This window comes from Notolabrus celidotus, chromosome 4, assembly GCF_009762535.1.
Source record: "Notolabrus celidotus isolate fNotCel1 chromosome 4, fNotCel1.pri, whole genome shotgun sequence".
In the NCBI taxonomy this organism is placed as follows: domain Eukaryota; kingdom Metazoa; phylum Chordata; class Actinopteri; order Labriformes; family Labridae; genus Notolabrus; species Notolabrus celidotus.
Genome location: NC_048275.1, coordinates 28,581,027 through 28,597,202, shown reverse-complemented (window position 1 = coordinate 28,597,202; position 16,176 = coordinate 28,581,027). Strand labels below are relative to the sequence as shown.

At 39.6% G+C, this 16,176-nt stretch overlaps 1 protein-coding gene across 1 annotated transcript; it reads right to left on the bottom strand.

The window, feature by feature from the left end:
• Positions 1-551: 551 nt before the first annotated feature.
• Positions 552-15,918, bottom strand: LOC117811362 (L-threo-3-hydroxyaspartate ammonia-lyase). The gene is made up of 11 exons (XM_034681598.1): positions 15,848-15,918; positions 11,303-11,624; positions 10,207-10,323; positions 9,447-9,688; positions 7,856-8,021; positions 7,199-7,298; positions 6,986-7,061; positions 5,642-5,767; positions 3,190-3,357; positions 3,028-3,085; positions 552-1,644 (listed from the first exon to the last, which is right to left on the bottom strand). Exons 2-11 carry the CDS (start codon positions 11,435-11,437, stop codon positions 1,546-1,548), a joined length of 1,287 nt encoding a protein of 428 aa, XP_034537489.1. The 5' UTR covers positions 11,438-11,624; positions 15,848-15,918; the 3' UTR covers positions 552-1,545.
• Between the last annotated feature and the right edge of the window lie 258 nt (positions 15,919-16,176).

Sequence of the window (16,176 nt, the reverse complement as noted above, 5' to 3'; positions counted from 1 at the left end):
TAATTGTGCCTCTCATTAAAACCTTTATATGATTTAGAACAGATGAATGATATATAACTGGACTATGACTGGATTGGAATCAAGAGATGCTAAAACTCACAACACAGTTTTGTCTGTTCATATCTACCTGCAAACCCTTACATCTCACAGTTTCATTTTATCCATTGCTTTGATAACATTGCAGTTTAGATGCTTTTGCCAATCCAGTAAACTTTAGTCTCACATGTAGCATTCAAATGTTTTAATTGCAGTCTTCTTGCAGCAGAAGGTGCTGGTGTGACATCGTCTGATTGAGGCTGAACCTGCAGCTACAGGTCATGATGTCCTCTGCTTATGAAGTTAAGAGCATTAGCCCGTCTTAAACCATCCAGTCTCCACCAGAGCTGTCTTCAGCCATTAATCAGGGATGGTGGTAAGGGCACAACTTACTTTCACGTTCTGCTTCACTTTTACTCTTGAGGAATTACTCATGAGGAGGAAAACATTTAAGACCTTCCAAAACAGCTTTTCTTCCCCACTGTTTATTCAAACATCACAAAACAGCTGGGAATGATACATTTTTATTTGCAGAACACACGCTTGGATTTACTACCATCTCAGACAGTATATACACAAATATGTACAACAGTTTAAAAACAATATAAATAAAAATATATCTTTATTTTTGGTAGTTTAGGGAGGTGTGTAGTGTGGACTTGATTCAGAAAGGGGCCCATAGCTACAGTTTATTCTCCCACTGTGATAAAACTATGACATCTTTATACATCTTTACTAACAAGGTGTGGTCTGTGAAGAACGATATACAACAGTTAGTTCTGATCAAGTGATTTGATTGGACAAGAGGCATCCCAACAGTGCTAATAGAGAGTACAACAGCACTTCAACTAGAGGAAGCAACTCTGCTTCAGGTGTTCACAGTATTTTAAGTTAGTTACAATAAACAGTCTCACACAGGCCGATAAAGCAACAGTCCACAGACATATATTTCACTGGTTGCACAATATAAATGGCCACATACAGATAAATGTATTTAATACAAAAGTACATTTGTATTTGTTGCTTGGCAACAGTCCAGTTCAAGTCAAGGTGTAGTAGTCATTTGTGTGTTGGTGGAGCATAATGAAGAATTACATAAACACAAAATAATAATCTGCTGTTGCTCAGTGCTTATTACTATGATATGCAGCATGTATAACTGCTGTATAAACGCAATACGTGTGCTGTTGTACTGGATATCAGCACAGCTAATCTTAGCTAGCTGATATGTAGCACAACAGTAATCCCTGCTGTCTAGTATTGCTTCAATAGCAGTTTAATAACAGAAATAACATGAACAGTCTATAATCTCAAGGCTTTTCTTTACACACATTTGTCTGGCTAACAGCAGTTGTCACAATGAGATAATGAGATCCATTAAACAGAGGTCATAAATTACAGCCGTGCATCTTACAGGATGTGTTAGCATGTCATTGCACATATTATGACTATGTCATTTTCTCTCCCTCTTTGGTGTTGTAATAGTTTGTACTTATTTCGTTGTTGTGATCACCGTTCCAGCCAGCAAACAGACGGGTAGCGCTCACCCAGTGTCTTACGCAGCTGAGCGCTCTGTGTCCTGTCTCTGGTTTCCACCACACACTCCACCTGTCAGTGCAAGCAAACACACCAACACTAGTTAGCAAGCTAAATCAAATGTGCAACACCTTTCATCTTTTGACCCTGTGTCGATGCATGAAGAGGACGGAAGTAGACCACAAAGACGACACACAACCAGGAATTGTGTCATGGTCGGGGGAAAGGATGTGATGTCAGTCCCGTGGCTCCACCAGCCAGATCACCTCTGCACTGATACATGAGCCGAGGCTTACACTCTAATTTGGTGTTCCACTTTAGAAAATTGACTGAATCGTGAATTGTTGTCACCAACTTTAAAGTACTTAAAGTGTAGTCTAGATGCTTAAAAAATAGCAGTTCTAAAATTAAAATGGCAACAGTTTATTTTAACACATTTGATAACAACTAGCAACAGTTAGCAGCTACAGTCAGCATTGACATTAATAAAGCAGTAAGCCACTTATCATAAGATGATTTGTTTGGTATTAAGTACATCTCGTTTTGTGTCTTTAGCTCCAGCCGTGATTCAGAGGGTTATGGCAATATGCAGGGAAACACATTGGCTACAATACAGGAACACATTTGTCATCTGATGATAACTGAACTTTAATCAAGGTCTGTAAAAAGATTAATCCTTCTGTGGAGCCAACCTGTTCTTGGACTTCAGCCCTTTTCATAATGCTATTCCACAACAGCCCCATAAGGAAGGAATGCTGACATCACACCTTTTTACTTTTACATTGATCCTGCACCAGTATGTAACTTCATATTGTGGAAGTGCAAGAGCTAAACACAAAGACACACAGCTCTGTTCTGTCTTGCCAGCTCCGCCATCCTACGGTGATCCAGTCTCGCCTCTGTTACTACCAACAACATGGTCCCACCACTCAACCTCTGTGAATGCCAGACATTTCAGACGGGTACATTTTGTTCCTTGAACCTGCAGAAAGAAAAGGGCTATTCCCCCTCAACACTAACTGCATTCTTGCCACTTAAGACTCCAAGCACTGACCAGCACACAAAAAGTTGGCAGAGTCGCTCTATAGTGCTCTCACCACTGACTGCAATGGGAGCCCTGAAAAGGATTTCATTGCTGTTTCATCATTAGTTGTTAGCTGATGAGTTCCTGGATTAGCCTCTGGATATTGCTAAGAGCCAAGACATGACAGCATTTGCTTTTCCAATGCATGTGGAAGGATGGACTTGGATTTTTAAAAAATAATACTGAAGTCAAACTTGCATGACTAGTAGTCACAGAACTTCTCTTCGCTTTTCATCTGAACACAGCTGAAGTCACGCAACTTTGCCCAATTGTCTCAAATCCACAACTTCCATGGCACTGAGGGAAAAGTAAGTGAGCAGACTAAAGCAGAGGAGGAAAAAGCACATAGTAAAGAGAGATTAATTTCCTACCTTTGCCTTGAAGAGGTCCGTCTTGTCACCTTGTCTCCGATGGCAGACGTCCAACAACCTGAGAGTAATGGAACCAAGCAAAGAATTAAAGGGACATTAAACCTAGAACAGATTGCACCTATACAGGGCAAAGATCTTTAAATGGACCGCAGCTGACCATACCTGACGTCTTCTCTGGACAGGAAGTCCAGCAGCTTAGCCATGTCTCCTGGCCATTCTCCCAGCTGCACCGAGAACTTACTGACCCGATCATCCAGCACCAGAGCCCGGTCCACACACTGCCGAACCAGCTCCAGATCCATGTTCGCACTGCTCACCACTACAGCCACCCTACACACACACACATCCACACACACAGAGACAGGGAGTAGTGATTCATCTGAGGCCAAACGGATAAGCTCTGCTGACTTTGCAGTTTGCCAGAACGTCTGCCTTACATCACTCACAGTCAGACCTTTATTTGATTATTGTACAGAAGAAGAAACTTACTTCCTTTTTACTAACTCAATTACTTACTGACTTAATGTAATACCTACTTAAAGGGACCATGTACATAATCAAATACTGTAAATCTTGACATTTGATTACTGTAGTAGTTATCTAAAAAGTAATGTTTTCATTTCTTTTAGTTCTTTCAGAAATAGGAAGATGACTGCTTAACTTTAGCTTCTTGTTTTTGAAATGGGATTATATGAGGTCAGCTCGGTCCCTTTGTTGTGAAACCAGCCGGAGAACTGGAATGGGAGCAAATGCTCTTAGGGTCAACTTCATACGTAATATAGCAAAGTTTAAGAAACTCGGACCCAAATACTAACATAAACAAGTGCAGCTCTATTTGTGAATTTTGCATTGCTTTACTTTGCTGTCAGAAAACCGATTTGTTTTTGCTCTATTCTCAGACACGCCACAGACATGTTTTTCCACCTGCAGCGCACTGATCAGCTGTTTGGGTCTGTGGGCTTTAAAAGAGACAAAAATGCAAGCAAACTTTAAAATGAATGATTCTGACAGGGCTGATGACATGCAGTTTACTGTAGACACGTGAGCTGGAGTTTACAGAGGAAGAACGAGACTCAACTATTTAGTAACAGAGGCTGCTCTCTGGCTTCCAAAGAAATGAACTCCATGAAAACTGATTTTTTTTGTGTGTGTGATTTGATGGCAATAAAGGGGTCTAAAGTTTTCAGAAGTAACTACATCTTGATGCAGATTAGTAGAGTAAAACTTTGTCTTTGTCAGGTCTGTGTGGACATTGTGTTGTGTCTTACTTTACAGTATTTAAGAAAACAGGATGATTAATGGACTCTGTTTTTACAGCACTTTCTCTGGTCTTCGGACCACTTTAAATTACATGTTACATTTACCCATTCACACACTGCTGGTAGAGGCTGTGTAAAGCCCCCATCCGTATTAACTAATCTCATTCATGCATCGAAGGCCCAGCCACTGGGGAAGTTCATGGTTAAGGACACTTGGCATGTGGACAGCGGGACCTAGGAATGAACCCCTGATCTACTGAATGAGAAGCAACCGACTCTACTATTGAGCCACAGATGCCCTTTGATGAACTTGTTTGCCTAGTAGTAGTTGGATCGGCTGTTCCTTATACTATACCAAGGCAGTCAGGGAAATCTAAGCTCAATGAAATGTTATGTAATGTACAGAATTTGCTTCTCTTTCTGTGTAAAAGCACTTACATTTTTAAAAAATGTAATCTTATGTCATTAGAGCTTTGCGTACTGCATGAAGAAAAATACAACAAATACAAATGCAGTAAAGGAACCTTATGATACTTGAAGTAGCCACATATTGGTACGGTCAATACTCTAAAATTTGGTTCTTAAGATATGCTTTTATACATTTTTCATTGAAAAAGTGAGATTTGTCCTACACATTGATGCAAACAATATAGTGATATAAAATACACGGAAGAGGAAGGTCATTGCGTCACAGCATTAATACAAAAGATGGCTCTGACCTAGCAAAAGCTTCATCAAGGACATCGATGTCATGACCACCTCCACCACCAAACACTGCATGCGACCTGTCTCAATTGGGAATTCACTGCCAGCCGTTGTGAAATGCATGTGGTAGTTTTATTGTGCAAAGCATGCTGGGAAACAGCCACATGGACCAGGCTGGCAGCGCTGCTTTTTACAGCTTTCCCCCCTCCCTTGGTCAGGGAGAGTGCCCCACACATATTAACTCTGCCATAGGTTAAGCCCAACCAGCTGAACTCCACAGAGTGAAAACAGATGATACCAGAAAGAGCTACACAGCTGTAGCAAAACTGCACATTGTTGACTTTGTGGAACGTCATGGAAATCATCACACAGGAAGACGAGTCCAACATTTTTCGCCTTGAGAAACCGCCAAAATCAGACCGGGTCTTACTTATAGGAAACTTAAGTTTATCAGGTACAAACATAGAAATTCAATTTCAAACCTTTTTTAATATCAGTATTAGTCTTTTGGCCAGTACACTTCAGTTTGATGTAGCTTACCGACTCAATTTTTACTTGAGACACTTTTCTCCACCATGTTTGGATCTTACGCTTTTATAAAGAAGAAACCCTTCATCGCTAAGTAAAAGTAAAAAGAAAGACTGACTCACTTTTTGCCTCTTAGTTCAGGTAGTTGTCCAGCCAAGATGGCCGCCAATCCCATAGCTCCCTCTGTGTCCACTGTGGAGCGTTCAAACTCTTGGAACCGTAGCATGGCCACCAAAGAGTCTTCTTCACTGCAAGGTAGGAAAGGTAGATTTATAACAGCTTTGCCAATTTCATTCTGTAGTCAGTGAACACAGAGAAAGTTCAAAGTACATTTCATTATTTTCTAAAATCGAGTTCCTACATTTCTACATTTAGGGGAGGGTGGGGTAAGATGAGACAGTCAATAAGTTGACCGACCCCTTGTTTCAAGGCAACTGGGCACATTTGTTATCATGTGACCATACATCCAGGAGGTACCCATTATTTGTACCTGGCTCTGTCTGAGAAAAAATCATGGGATGACTGGTTAGTATTTATTTGGACAAAGCTGTTTTGCTGTGTGCAAGGAGCTCTTTAAGGTCCCAGTTAAACCCCAGTTGCTCTGTAAAGTTGGGATGCTGCATGAAATGTTGATAAAAGCAGAATTTGATGGTTTGCAAATCATTTAAAGCCTATATTTTATAGCCTTATATTGGATTCTTATTACTACTGGGCTAGGTTGTTGTAATATGTGCAGAATGTGGTTTAGCGTTGTCTTGTGACATATGCAACTTCTTCCCTGAAAAAGGCATTGTCTGGATGGCAGCATATTTTGCTCCAAAACCTGTATCATTCAGCATTATTAGTGCTTTCCCTAATAAGTAAGCTACCCACGCCATGGGCACTTATTCGTCCCCTATACAATTACAGATTCTGGCTTTTGAACTGTGTGCAGAAAATAAACCAGATCGTCCCTCTTCTCTTTAGAGCAGAGAACACAGCGTCCATGATTTCCACAAAGTTGACTCAATGTACCATAGGACATTTTTCCACTTTCCCTCAGGTCATCTTAAACAGGCTCTGGCTCAGAGAAGTCGAAGGTGTGTCTGGATCATATTTATCAATGGTTTCTTCGTTGCATGTTCTAACCTGCATTTGTGGACCTAATTAGTTGGAAGATGTTCCTCAAGGTGTTTTTCATTTTAGCATTACACAGCTTTTTCAGTGCACTGTTGTCCCTGCCCCAACTTTTTTGTTGCTAGCATCAAATTTTATTTTCAACACTTGATATGTTGTCTTTGCACTATTTCCATTTAAATGCAGAGTTTAAAGGATTCACAAACCATCAACATCTGTTTTTATCAGCATTTTACATAGCATTCCTACTTTTCTGGGATTGTGCCTAAAATTATTCAGCCAGTACTTTATTTGCTTATTATAGCTATTAACAATCTGGATTTGTAGATGAAGATGTAAAGATGCAGTACCTTACAGAGATGACTTTATCCACAAGTTTCTTGGCAAGCTGGAAGGTATTTTCACCGAGTGAGCGCTCCACAAGATCTGACGGTGACCGGGCACAAGATAAATATATTCAGTTACTGTTGCAGAGTAATTCATAAAGCCATGTGAGCTGCTAACAGAATAATGTGTAAATAATGATGAATCTTATTCTGTGTATACAAGTCTAAAATACTTACCTCCATAGAGTTTCCTGTTGGGTTTGCTGTGCAAGTCTTTGACTGGACTGTCAGTTTTCAGAGATTGTAACAGCAGAGGGAAACTTTCAGGTTCAACACCCTGTAAGAGGAATAAATTATTTTTTAGCTGTTTTTGCATGACATGGTTTCACATTGTGTATGAGAACTAATACAAGCATTGGTTACTAATTTAAGATTGTCAAAAATGGAAAAAAGTTAATTCTACAGATTTTCCTCAAGTGGAGCTGAGCGACTTTTTCAATATGGGATTCAAAAGGATGGGATTCGTGAGGATCAAAACAGAAATAACTCCATGTTGTGCCTGCCGTTCTAAGCAGTAGGTACAACATGTTGAGCTGAGTTGCCAAGGGCAGGCAGAAGTTGCTTATGGTGGCACTCAAGATCTATTTTTGGGATTTCTGTTTTGGAAGAGTTAATCTTGAGAAATCGTTCTGCCATTCAACCCGTCAGTGCAACTAGGGATGAACTAAGGGAGATAGCTTACTCTACATGGACATATGACTAAAAAATGACTAAATAAAGTACCACACTGTTTGACAACGGGAAAGAAGAATGTGAAGGAAGCCTTTTGGCACCCTCTCCACAAATAATGTTTGAACCAACATAGCACATTTGTCTTGTGTTTTTTTTACTTACTATGACAAGAACTTTAGAGTTGAGGTGTTTAATGGCAGCAGCTGTACCGGTCAGTAGGCCATACTGCCCAGCTGCAGGAACAATCACTGCATCCAGTTTGTGAACTTGTTCATAGATCTCCATGCCCACTGTGCCAAGACCTGCCAGATATGATGCACTCTCATCCCTGAAAAACCAAAGAAAACACAGAAAAGCACATTAGGTGAGGTGTCCCAGATATTTGATAAGGTTTACTGTGCTCTGGAAACGATCAAAGAACATGTTGATTCAAATGTATGACCATATCAGCATCTGAAAGTAACTATTGTATAACACAGCCCCTAAAATCAATAGAATTTACGAATGCAAAGTCTGCAATGGGCAAGGAACAGTTTTTTGGTTGTAAGAAGCATTCTGGTTTCTGTAACATTTCTGGTAGTATAGACCAGTATAATTTAAGCATGCATTGGTTCTATGCAGAAAAAAAGTCCTCAGAAATTTAAAGGGTTAGGTCTGACAGTGATTGATCTTTTCACTATTTCATATTATCAAAAACAGTGTATGAAAGCAGCTAAGAGTTGGGTCATAGTAACTGCATCTCCAATATCAAATAGCATCTTAATTAGCAAGCTTGACTGTAAACATTGATGAGAGCAATGAAGAGAAAGTATTGGACTGGATTTCCTTCATCCTCTGCATAACCACACGTACACATGAAGTCCTGAAAATTGGTTGACGTTGCCAGAGGATAGCATTTGGGTTTCAAGATTGCCAAGACCTTCTTTTCCGTGTGCTAATTCTTTTCAAAACATTTTTCAGCATTTTGTCTTTATTTGATAGGACAGCAGGACTGTTCCCTATGTGCATGGGGCGCCTGCTTTACCAAATAAGCTAAACCAGCGCCCAGGAGTAGCATCTGTTCATGTGTTTCTGGTGACTTAAACAGAGGCTCTACTCCAGCTCACACCAGTGGACCTGAAAAAAGAAACAGCAACAAACCGTTTTCTTCACTTGTATGCCGATATCTGCTTATAGAGAAAAATTAATGTTTCCACCAATAATGGGAGTTAAGATGCCATTAAGGTTTATTGTGTTCAGCCTGCTTTTGCTCTCCACACCAATTGCTTTCCTGCATACATCAATGCTGCTGATATAAGACTGCTCAATACCACTCGGACTACACAAGTTATACAAATAAAAACATTTCTCATACCAAGTCCAGTCCTGAAAGTACAGGTTATTCATTTTCATGTAAAACTTTGAAATATAGATTATATCTGATCCAGCTGTAGGGATTTTGGGGAGTCTATAGGCTCATATGTTTTAATGTATTTTGAATTTCTCACTCAATGAATATGCAAATGATGGAAGTTGTGTCTGTTCATTTACATTGCACTCAGGTTATACTTAAAAAAAGAAAAAAAAAATTGCTTATATAGCCAGAGCTCACATTGAATACTCTGTAGTTGCTTAAAGGCACCTTGTAAGAAGATGAAGTTGGGCAAAAGCCTAAAATCAGGATAAGTGTTTCTTGATGTTTTGTTGCTTACTACTTCCAGTACACACAAAAATAACTTGATCCTTGAAAAGAGAAAGTGAAAGTTGTACTGACTCTTCCAGGTACATATATCCGTTCTCTGTGGCCAAGTGGCGGGCGTGTTTCTGGGAGTCATGGCCAGTGCTGCCGTAGGAGATCACCATGGCTCCATAGTCTCTGTAGATCCTGAGGCGAGGCGAGGAGCAGCTTGATGGCATGATGACGAACACAGGGATCTTCAGCTCCACAGAGTGATGAGCCACGGCCATGGAGAAGTTACAGTCAGTTGCCACAATCACTCCTTTCCTCTGCTGGTCCTGGAGAAACACCCACACACACATCTCCATCATACAGTATATTCTTATATTATGGGTTCCCCTTTTTTCTCTTAGTGGGTGTCCTAAAAGTTATGTAGCAGATCAGCAATCTCAGTCACTGTCTGTCCATTGGACAGCTCTGAAGCTCTTTACATTACTAGACTTATTTTTCTATCCATGTACTGGACCCATCATGAGTTGCCTTCTTTTAAAACAGAACTGAACTTAGACCACATAGTTTTATGAAACTCCAAAATATGAAATTCTGTTTTACTGTCAAAAATGATTTAAACCCATCAGAAATCAGACTCTAGCCTTCTAGAGGAACACTCTGGGTAAAATCTCCAGGCTGTGTCTATTGAGGTTGCATTGAGACTATTTTGGTTTGTTCAAGTCAGTACCGGTTGGTCAACACATGTGTCTGCACGAACATACAGACAGTAGATTAAATCAGCTGTGACCTGATAGGAAGCAGCCATCCCACACACCCTCCCTCTCTCTCTCTCCCCCTCTCTCACCTGAGTGAGGGAGGTGAGCAGGTACAAGACTCCTCTCTCCTTCACTGAGCCTGTGTAGTGCAGGTGCTCCTTCTTCAGGTAGATCTCCAAGCCATACTGTTTAGACAGTCTGGAGTACTGTAAAAAAAAAAAAAAAATACACAAAAAGATCACAAACTGAATTTTAACAACAGCTCTGTGTTTTGGATTATGTATTAGAAACTGTTACTACTAATTTAGCATTTTGATTATAGAGTTTGAGGGCCTGTGTCCATCAACATCTTATACATTTAGCATGATTGTACATTTTCTTTGTAAAATGCCGCTGAATATAAGGAAATATGAATTTGCATCACATTCTAAAACTGAAATAAATGTCATTTTACAATTACCTGCCAATCAAAATCAAGAAGGGGGGGGCTTTTGATATCTGTTTTGTCAACAACAACAGTGGAGGTCCAGATGTCGGTAGAATAAACTAAGCACACCAGTTTTTTCAAGACATAATTTCCAGGTCCAGAGCTGCTGCTAATCCTTTATTGTTTAAGTGCTGCAAGACAGCATGTTTTTACCCAAAGCTAGCACATGTACTGAAAGTTTCAGCTTCATTCTGACATTTAGATTTTATTTCAACCTTATGGTCACCTTTTCGACTTCAATCTTAAGTTGATTTACTTTTTGGATATTCCCGATTTCATTTTTTATTTCATAAGACTCATAACATGGCTGATTTAATTTTCTTTACATGACAGCTTTTTTACATCTCATTATTTTATTTTGCTAACTTGACTCTGGAGCCTTGTATGTGGAACAATGACACTAAAAGGGCACACAAATTGTCTTTTTTTAAATGGCCTCTAACAAGGTGGGAGTAAGCCTGATGAAATGTTGAAAACAAAATTACAACTACACTGAAAATAAAAAATAAAAAAATTGTTTCATGATTTATTTTTCTTATGTCCAGAATTCAGCAAAGGGAAAGTTCTCCTCTTGACCTGACAATGATATCACTGACCTCTAACCCTGAGTGTAGTTCAAAGATCAGAGGTCAATAACAACAACTTTCAGTTTGACCACATCAGTCCATATTATGTTAGCTCATGCTAATCTAGTGTACCGTGCAGGGTGTCTTCTGGATCCCTGTCTGGATCCTGAAGGCTGCAGCGCTGATGTCTTCAAAGCGGAGGTACTCGGGGGGCGGTCTGGTGACAATCCTGAACTCACTGAGTCGTCTGGTTTTTGGAGGCTCCATGAGCACAAACTCAGGGCTCTTCGACACTTTGGTGTCATGGACCTTCACGTCCCCATTGAGGAGGTCTTCCTCACCAAAGTCCTTCAGCCGCTCAGGTTCAATGAGGGTGGGTCTGCGGCCCGCCGTGCCATTACTGACGGGTTTATAGGAGACTCCAGGCTGACTGGAACCCAGACATAGCTCCTCTCTGAAGAACAACACCACATACAGATGTTACGTCAAATGTATTAATTACACAGATGAGATTAGGGAGGAAGCAACAAAAGATTTAAAAGGGATTCAGGTTTTTTTTTTAACCTTGGTCCTATTTTACGCATCACAACATCCAAATGATGCATAGCTACAAATTTTTTTGGAGTCGCTTCAGTAGATTGCATCAACCAGAAACTGAATTTTTTGGGACAAATCATTCTGATCAAAGTTTGTAAGCTTAAAGTTCTTGTCTTTGTCACACACAGGCTCAGACTGTTATTTCAAGGGTCTGAAAACATTACAGAGGCATCCCTAAAGAAACAGAGCTTTATTCATGTGAGAGTAAACATTTTTTGGTAACCAGAAGAAGAAGTGACATCGCTCTTCTCAGAGCTACCAGATTCCCTTAACAAACCAGTAATTTTACCTCCCAGTATGGGGGAGTTGCTGGTCTATTTCTGCTTTGATCAGTGAGTCTTTGTGTCCCACAGTAAGCCCCAAAACTATTAACAAGCTAGCTAGCATTACAGTAAGTTCTGGTTTCAACAATTGTCATTCAATCGGCAAAACAGATTTTTGTTGGTATGACTTTGGAAGTCTTCTTTTCTGCAGCTCTGTCTGAAATCAACTAATTATCTAAAACATTTCTTATCATTGTGTTTTATGTGTCACGTAAGAATGTAAAGCTCAAGAGACACATCAACAGCAACTAAGGGGTGGCAGGGGGCAGCATCAGACTTTATCGAGCCATGTGTCTAAGTGACATTTTTCCAGGATTTTGAGGAAAATTCCGTATTAAATTGAAACCTATCAGACTTCAGGCCTGACACAAAGGCGCCTCCACCCAATCCCTGTCAGTCTGAGATTAATGTATTCACCTCTCATGTCTACCCAGCTTCCACTCGCCGTGACAGATTACATCTCTGTGTCAATTTTATGATTTATTGGGTTATTCAAGTCCACTTTCTGGACACAAAAACGATTAAAGTGGCAATGCAGGGCCAATGGTAGAACAGTTTGATTTATAGCAGATCGGTATAAGAGCACAGAATAAAATCAAACTGTATAAGTGGTTTCAACATTTCTATAGATTGTTGCTAATTCAATAATACATCCTTCAGATAATATTTCCAGGACGTCTACATCTATAGATATCATTCAACTTCATTCAAACGTACACACTTTTTTTTAGTTGATGTCTCTTAGCCAATCAGAGGATTACATGTGATTTAAAGTGGACTGCAGTAAAGCCACACCCCATTCAAGCATGGTTGGTTGTGAGGCTAGCAGGACAGAAAAGCAACCTTGTATAATATGATAATCAATGGCTGGGGGAAAAATCAATAAAATTCAGTCACAATTCTTATTTCCTACAGTTTTAAATTTGTTCTTCTTATGTTAAATCTTAAGTCAATGAAAATTGTGAGTTTCTAAAAAGTTTCATATTTGCAAATGTTACCTTTCTTAGTCTATCTTACTTTGGCCACATGTACATATTTACTGTATTTCAATCATGGGAAAAATCTTTCCAAATTTGGGCGATGTTGCCCTAGTGGTATAAGCTCACACCCCATATACAGAGGCTATAGTGCTTGTCGCAGCGGTCACGAGTTCGACTCCCAGCCACAATCATTTGCTGCATGTCTTCACCAACTCTCTGCCCCCCACATTTCCTGGCTCCCCTCGGCTGTCCTATCAAATAAAGGCAAAAATGCCCCAACAAATTTTAATTAAAAAAGATCCAAATATAGAAGCTGCAAAAACTTAAACATATTTTCCTTTAATTTCACGTAATAATTAATCACAGCAGATTGCCTATTCATCCTGAAATAAGCACCCCTATGTAACAACAAGAGCTGTGATCAAGAATCAATTTTGAATTGAATATTGGCCTCAAGAATCTTAATCGAATCAAACAATAAGACATTAAAAGTTCACACTCCTATTTAATCATCTTGTTAAAGTGCAATGCTTTGTTTAAACTATGCTCAATGTAAAGTTGAATTATTATCAACAAACATCTTTATCTCATAATAACAATCTCTATGTGTTCTAGCTGTTTGCTGGGAGGCTCAAAGCCCTCCTCTTTATCTGTTTGAAGGTTGACCCAAGGTTAGGTTGAGTCAGCATTTCCAATATGGCAACTGCCACTGTTGGACTTCAAAAGACCTCGTCAGAACATGTGAGTGAGGTCAAAGAGACCGTCAGTGTTTCATACAGTCTACAATCAACCTGTAATAACTTTTATTAATTTACTTAATTATTAAATGACAAAAACAAAGAAAGGCATTTGGTATGAGATTAAAGCCACCTTCCTTTGCTTTTGTTGATATGATTGAATCATTCATCAAAAATAAACTTTTTATTGAATTAAAAGGGTCTTCTGAGACATAAACTGTCATGTTGGTTGATTCCTAATATTCTGGTTCTTGACCTTTAGAAATTGACATGAAACACAAAGTTTAAAAAGCATTTTGATTATTTTACTCAGAAATTACTTATATATGGATTCAGAGCAGAAACAATCCACCAGCATATTTTGTGTGCATGTTGGTTATAATTGGGGTCAGTTTAGGTTCTACATCAGACTTCATTGTGACAGTTTCCCAATGTTAATCAGGAGGTCCTTAACACTGTGTAAATGTGTCAATTGGATTAAACACTTTGGAGATTAACCCTGACACCTAGCCATTAAAGCAGATCACAAATGGTTAATGGTTAAGTTTCACACCTTGAACAAGCAGAAAAGATGCACAGGCTGTGTTCAGATCTTCACTACAAGTAAACATGAGTTGGTGTTTACTCCTGACAGCCCTATGCTGTTCACTGCATCATGACAGTCCATATACAGTCACTCAAGAAGAGCTAAACGTATCCAGTGTGATATCATTACTTATGTCAGTTTTATGTTTTTGAAATATCAAGTGGCCACCAGGGGGAGCAGTTCTCCTAAACAACAGTCTGACTGTGCCAGATCTCTGCAGAGAACATGCAACTCTATTTATATCACAATGATCTTCTATAAACTATACAGTAACCTTTCACCTCATGCCAGGGGGTCCATCACTGCCCCGTCCCACTTGTTAGACATTTCGACACACAGTTTGCTCTCAACACAACAGCGCTAGAGGACGTCCAAGGCTGCACTGGTGATTAAGAGCAAAGTTCAACAACAAGAGGGATCAGAGCAACAAGGCGGCCAGTCTGAGGGTTCAAAAGCCTTCTGAAAGGATCTGAGATGGTAAAGACGGCTCGTCTGAACTCAAATCTGTTCAAAATGAGGACTGAGCAGAAAGTGAGGGAGACATTAGAGCCCAGCAGGCGTTCGTCATTGCACTCTCTCAGCTTCTTAATGTTCTTTTTAAGCCCAAATGTCCTGACTGGCTGCTTGAGAGCTTCATTTGCTGCTGAAACTACCTCCATCTGTAAAAGGAGAATGTATTCCAGAGCACCACATAGCCCTGACTGTCGATTTTGTTGTATTTTCAACTTTCCGGCCAAACCATGCCTCATTATGTACACTAATATATACATAGCCTGCTTTTCCATTAGCATTTTGATGACAACAATATCTCTGAATGGAATGATTGATTTTAGAGTGAGTCCCATATCTGTGGTTAAGTTTAGGATACAGAAACTGCATGGTTAAAGTTAGTACCAGAAGGCTTTATTAGTCAGGTGTTGCTAAAAAAACATCTACCTTTGTGTTTTTATTCTAACCCTGAAAATATGCGTAAAGAATTAGTCAATGTGAGTTGGTGTGTGTTGCAAAATCAACTTTTTTTTTTGTTTCAAAGGTATAAAACATGTTATCAGTCAACTCTAACCCAGTATGATCTTTGCCAACATTTATGAGACTTGCCACATGTCTCATTAATAACTCTTCTCTCTTCTGTTAAATAATTAAAAGTCATTTGACAGCAGAAATATATCTACTGCTAGACAATGTTGTATGTGAGAATATATTTTGCAGGAGAGCTGCTCTGTAGTTTTTATCTAGTTGGTTGTAGCATACCTAAGTGACAAAATAGTCTTAAGGAAGTTTGGTTTCAAGTACTGAAGAAGTGTCTGTCCACAATTTGTTTGCATGTTCTTACATAACGAAGTATTTGCAGCTCCTATATGACTCTAGATGTCATTTGAGTCATATCTACAGTATATCTCCATAAAAACATGAGAACACATATTCATGGATTTCTCTAGATCTGGGAGAGTTACCTGGGGACAAAGAGGAGAACAACATAGAGGACAAAGCGAAGCAGTAAGTGTACCAGGGCTTCTAAAGGTGGGAGCAGTTCTTCTCTACAAGGAGCAGAAAGTGATGATGAAGAGGAGGAAGAAGAAGAAGACAAAGAGAGGGCTGAAGAGGAGGAAGGCTTTGGTATAATCATCTGTACAGAGTTGTTGGAAGGGAGTTGGTGAGTCTTCTTTAAGTTTTGGATGCCAGGAGCCAAACATAGATTTGGATGACAGGTAGCTGGTTGTGATAATTTCTTGATGTGATTAGGTTGAGAAGGAGGAGGAGGAGAAGGAGGAGGAAGGGGAAG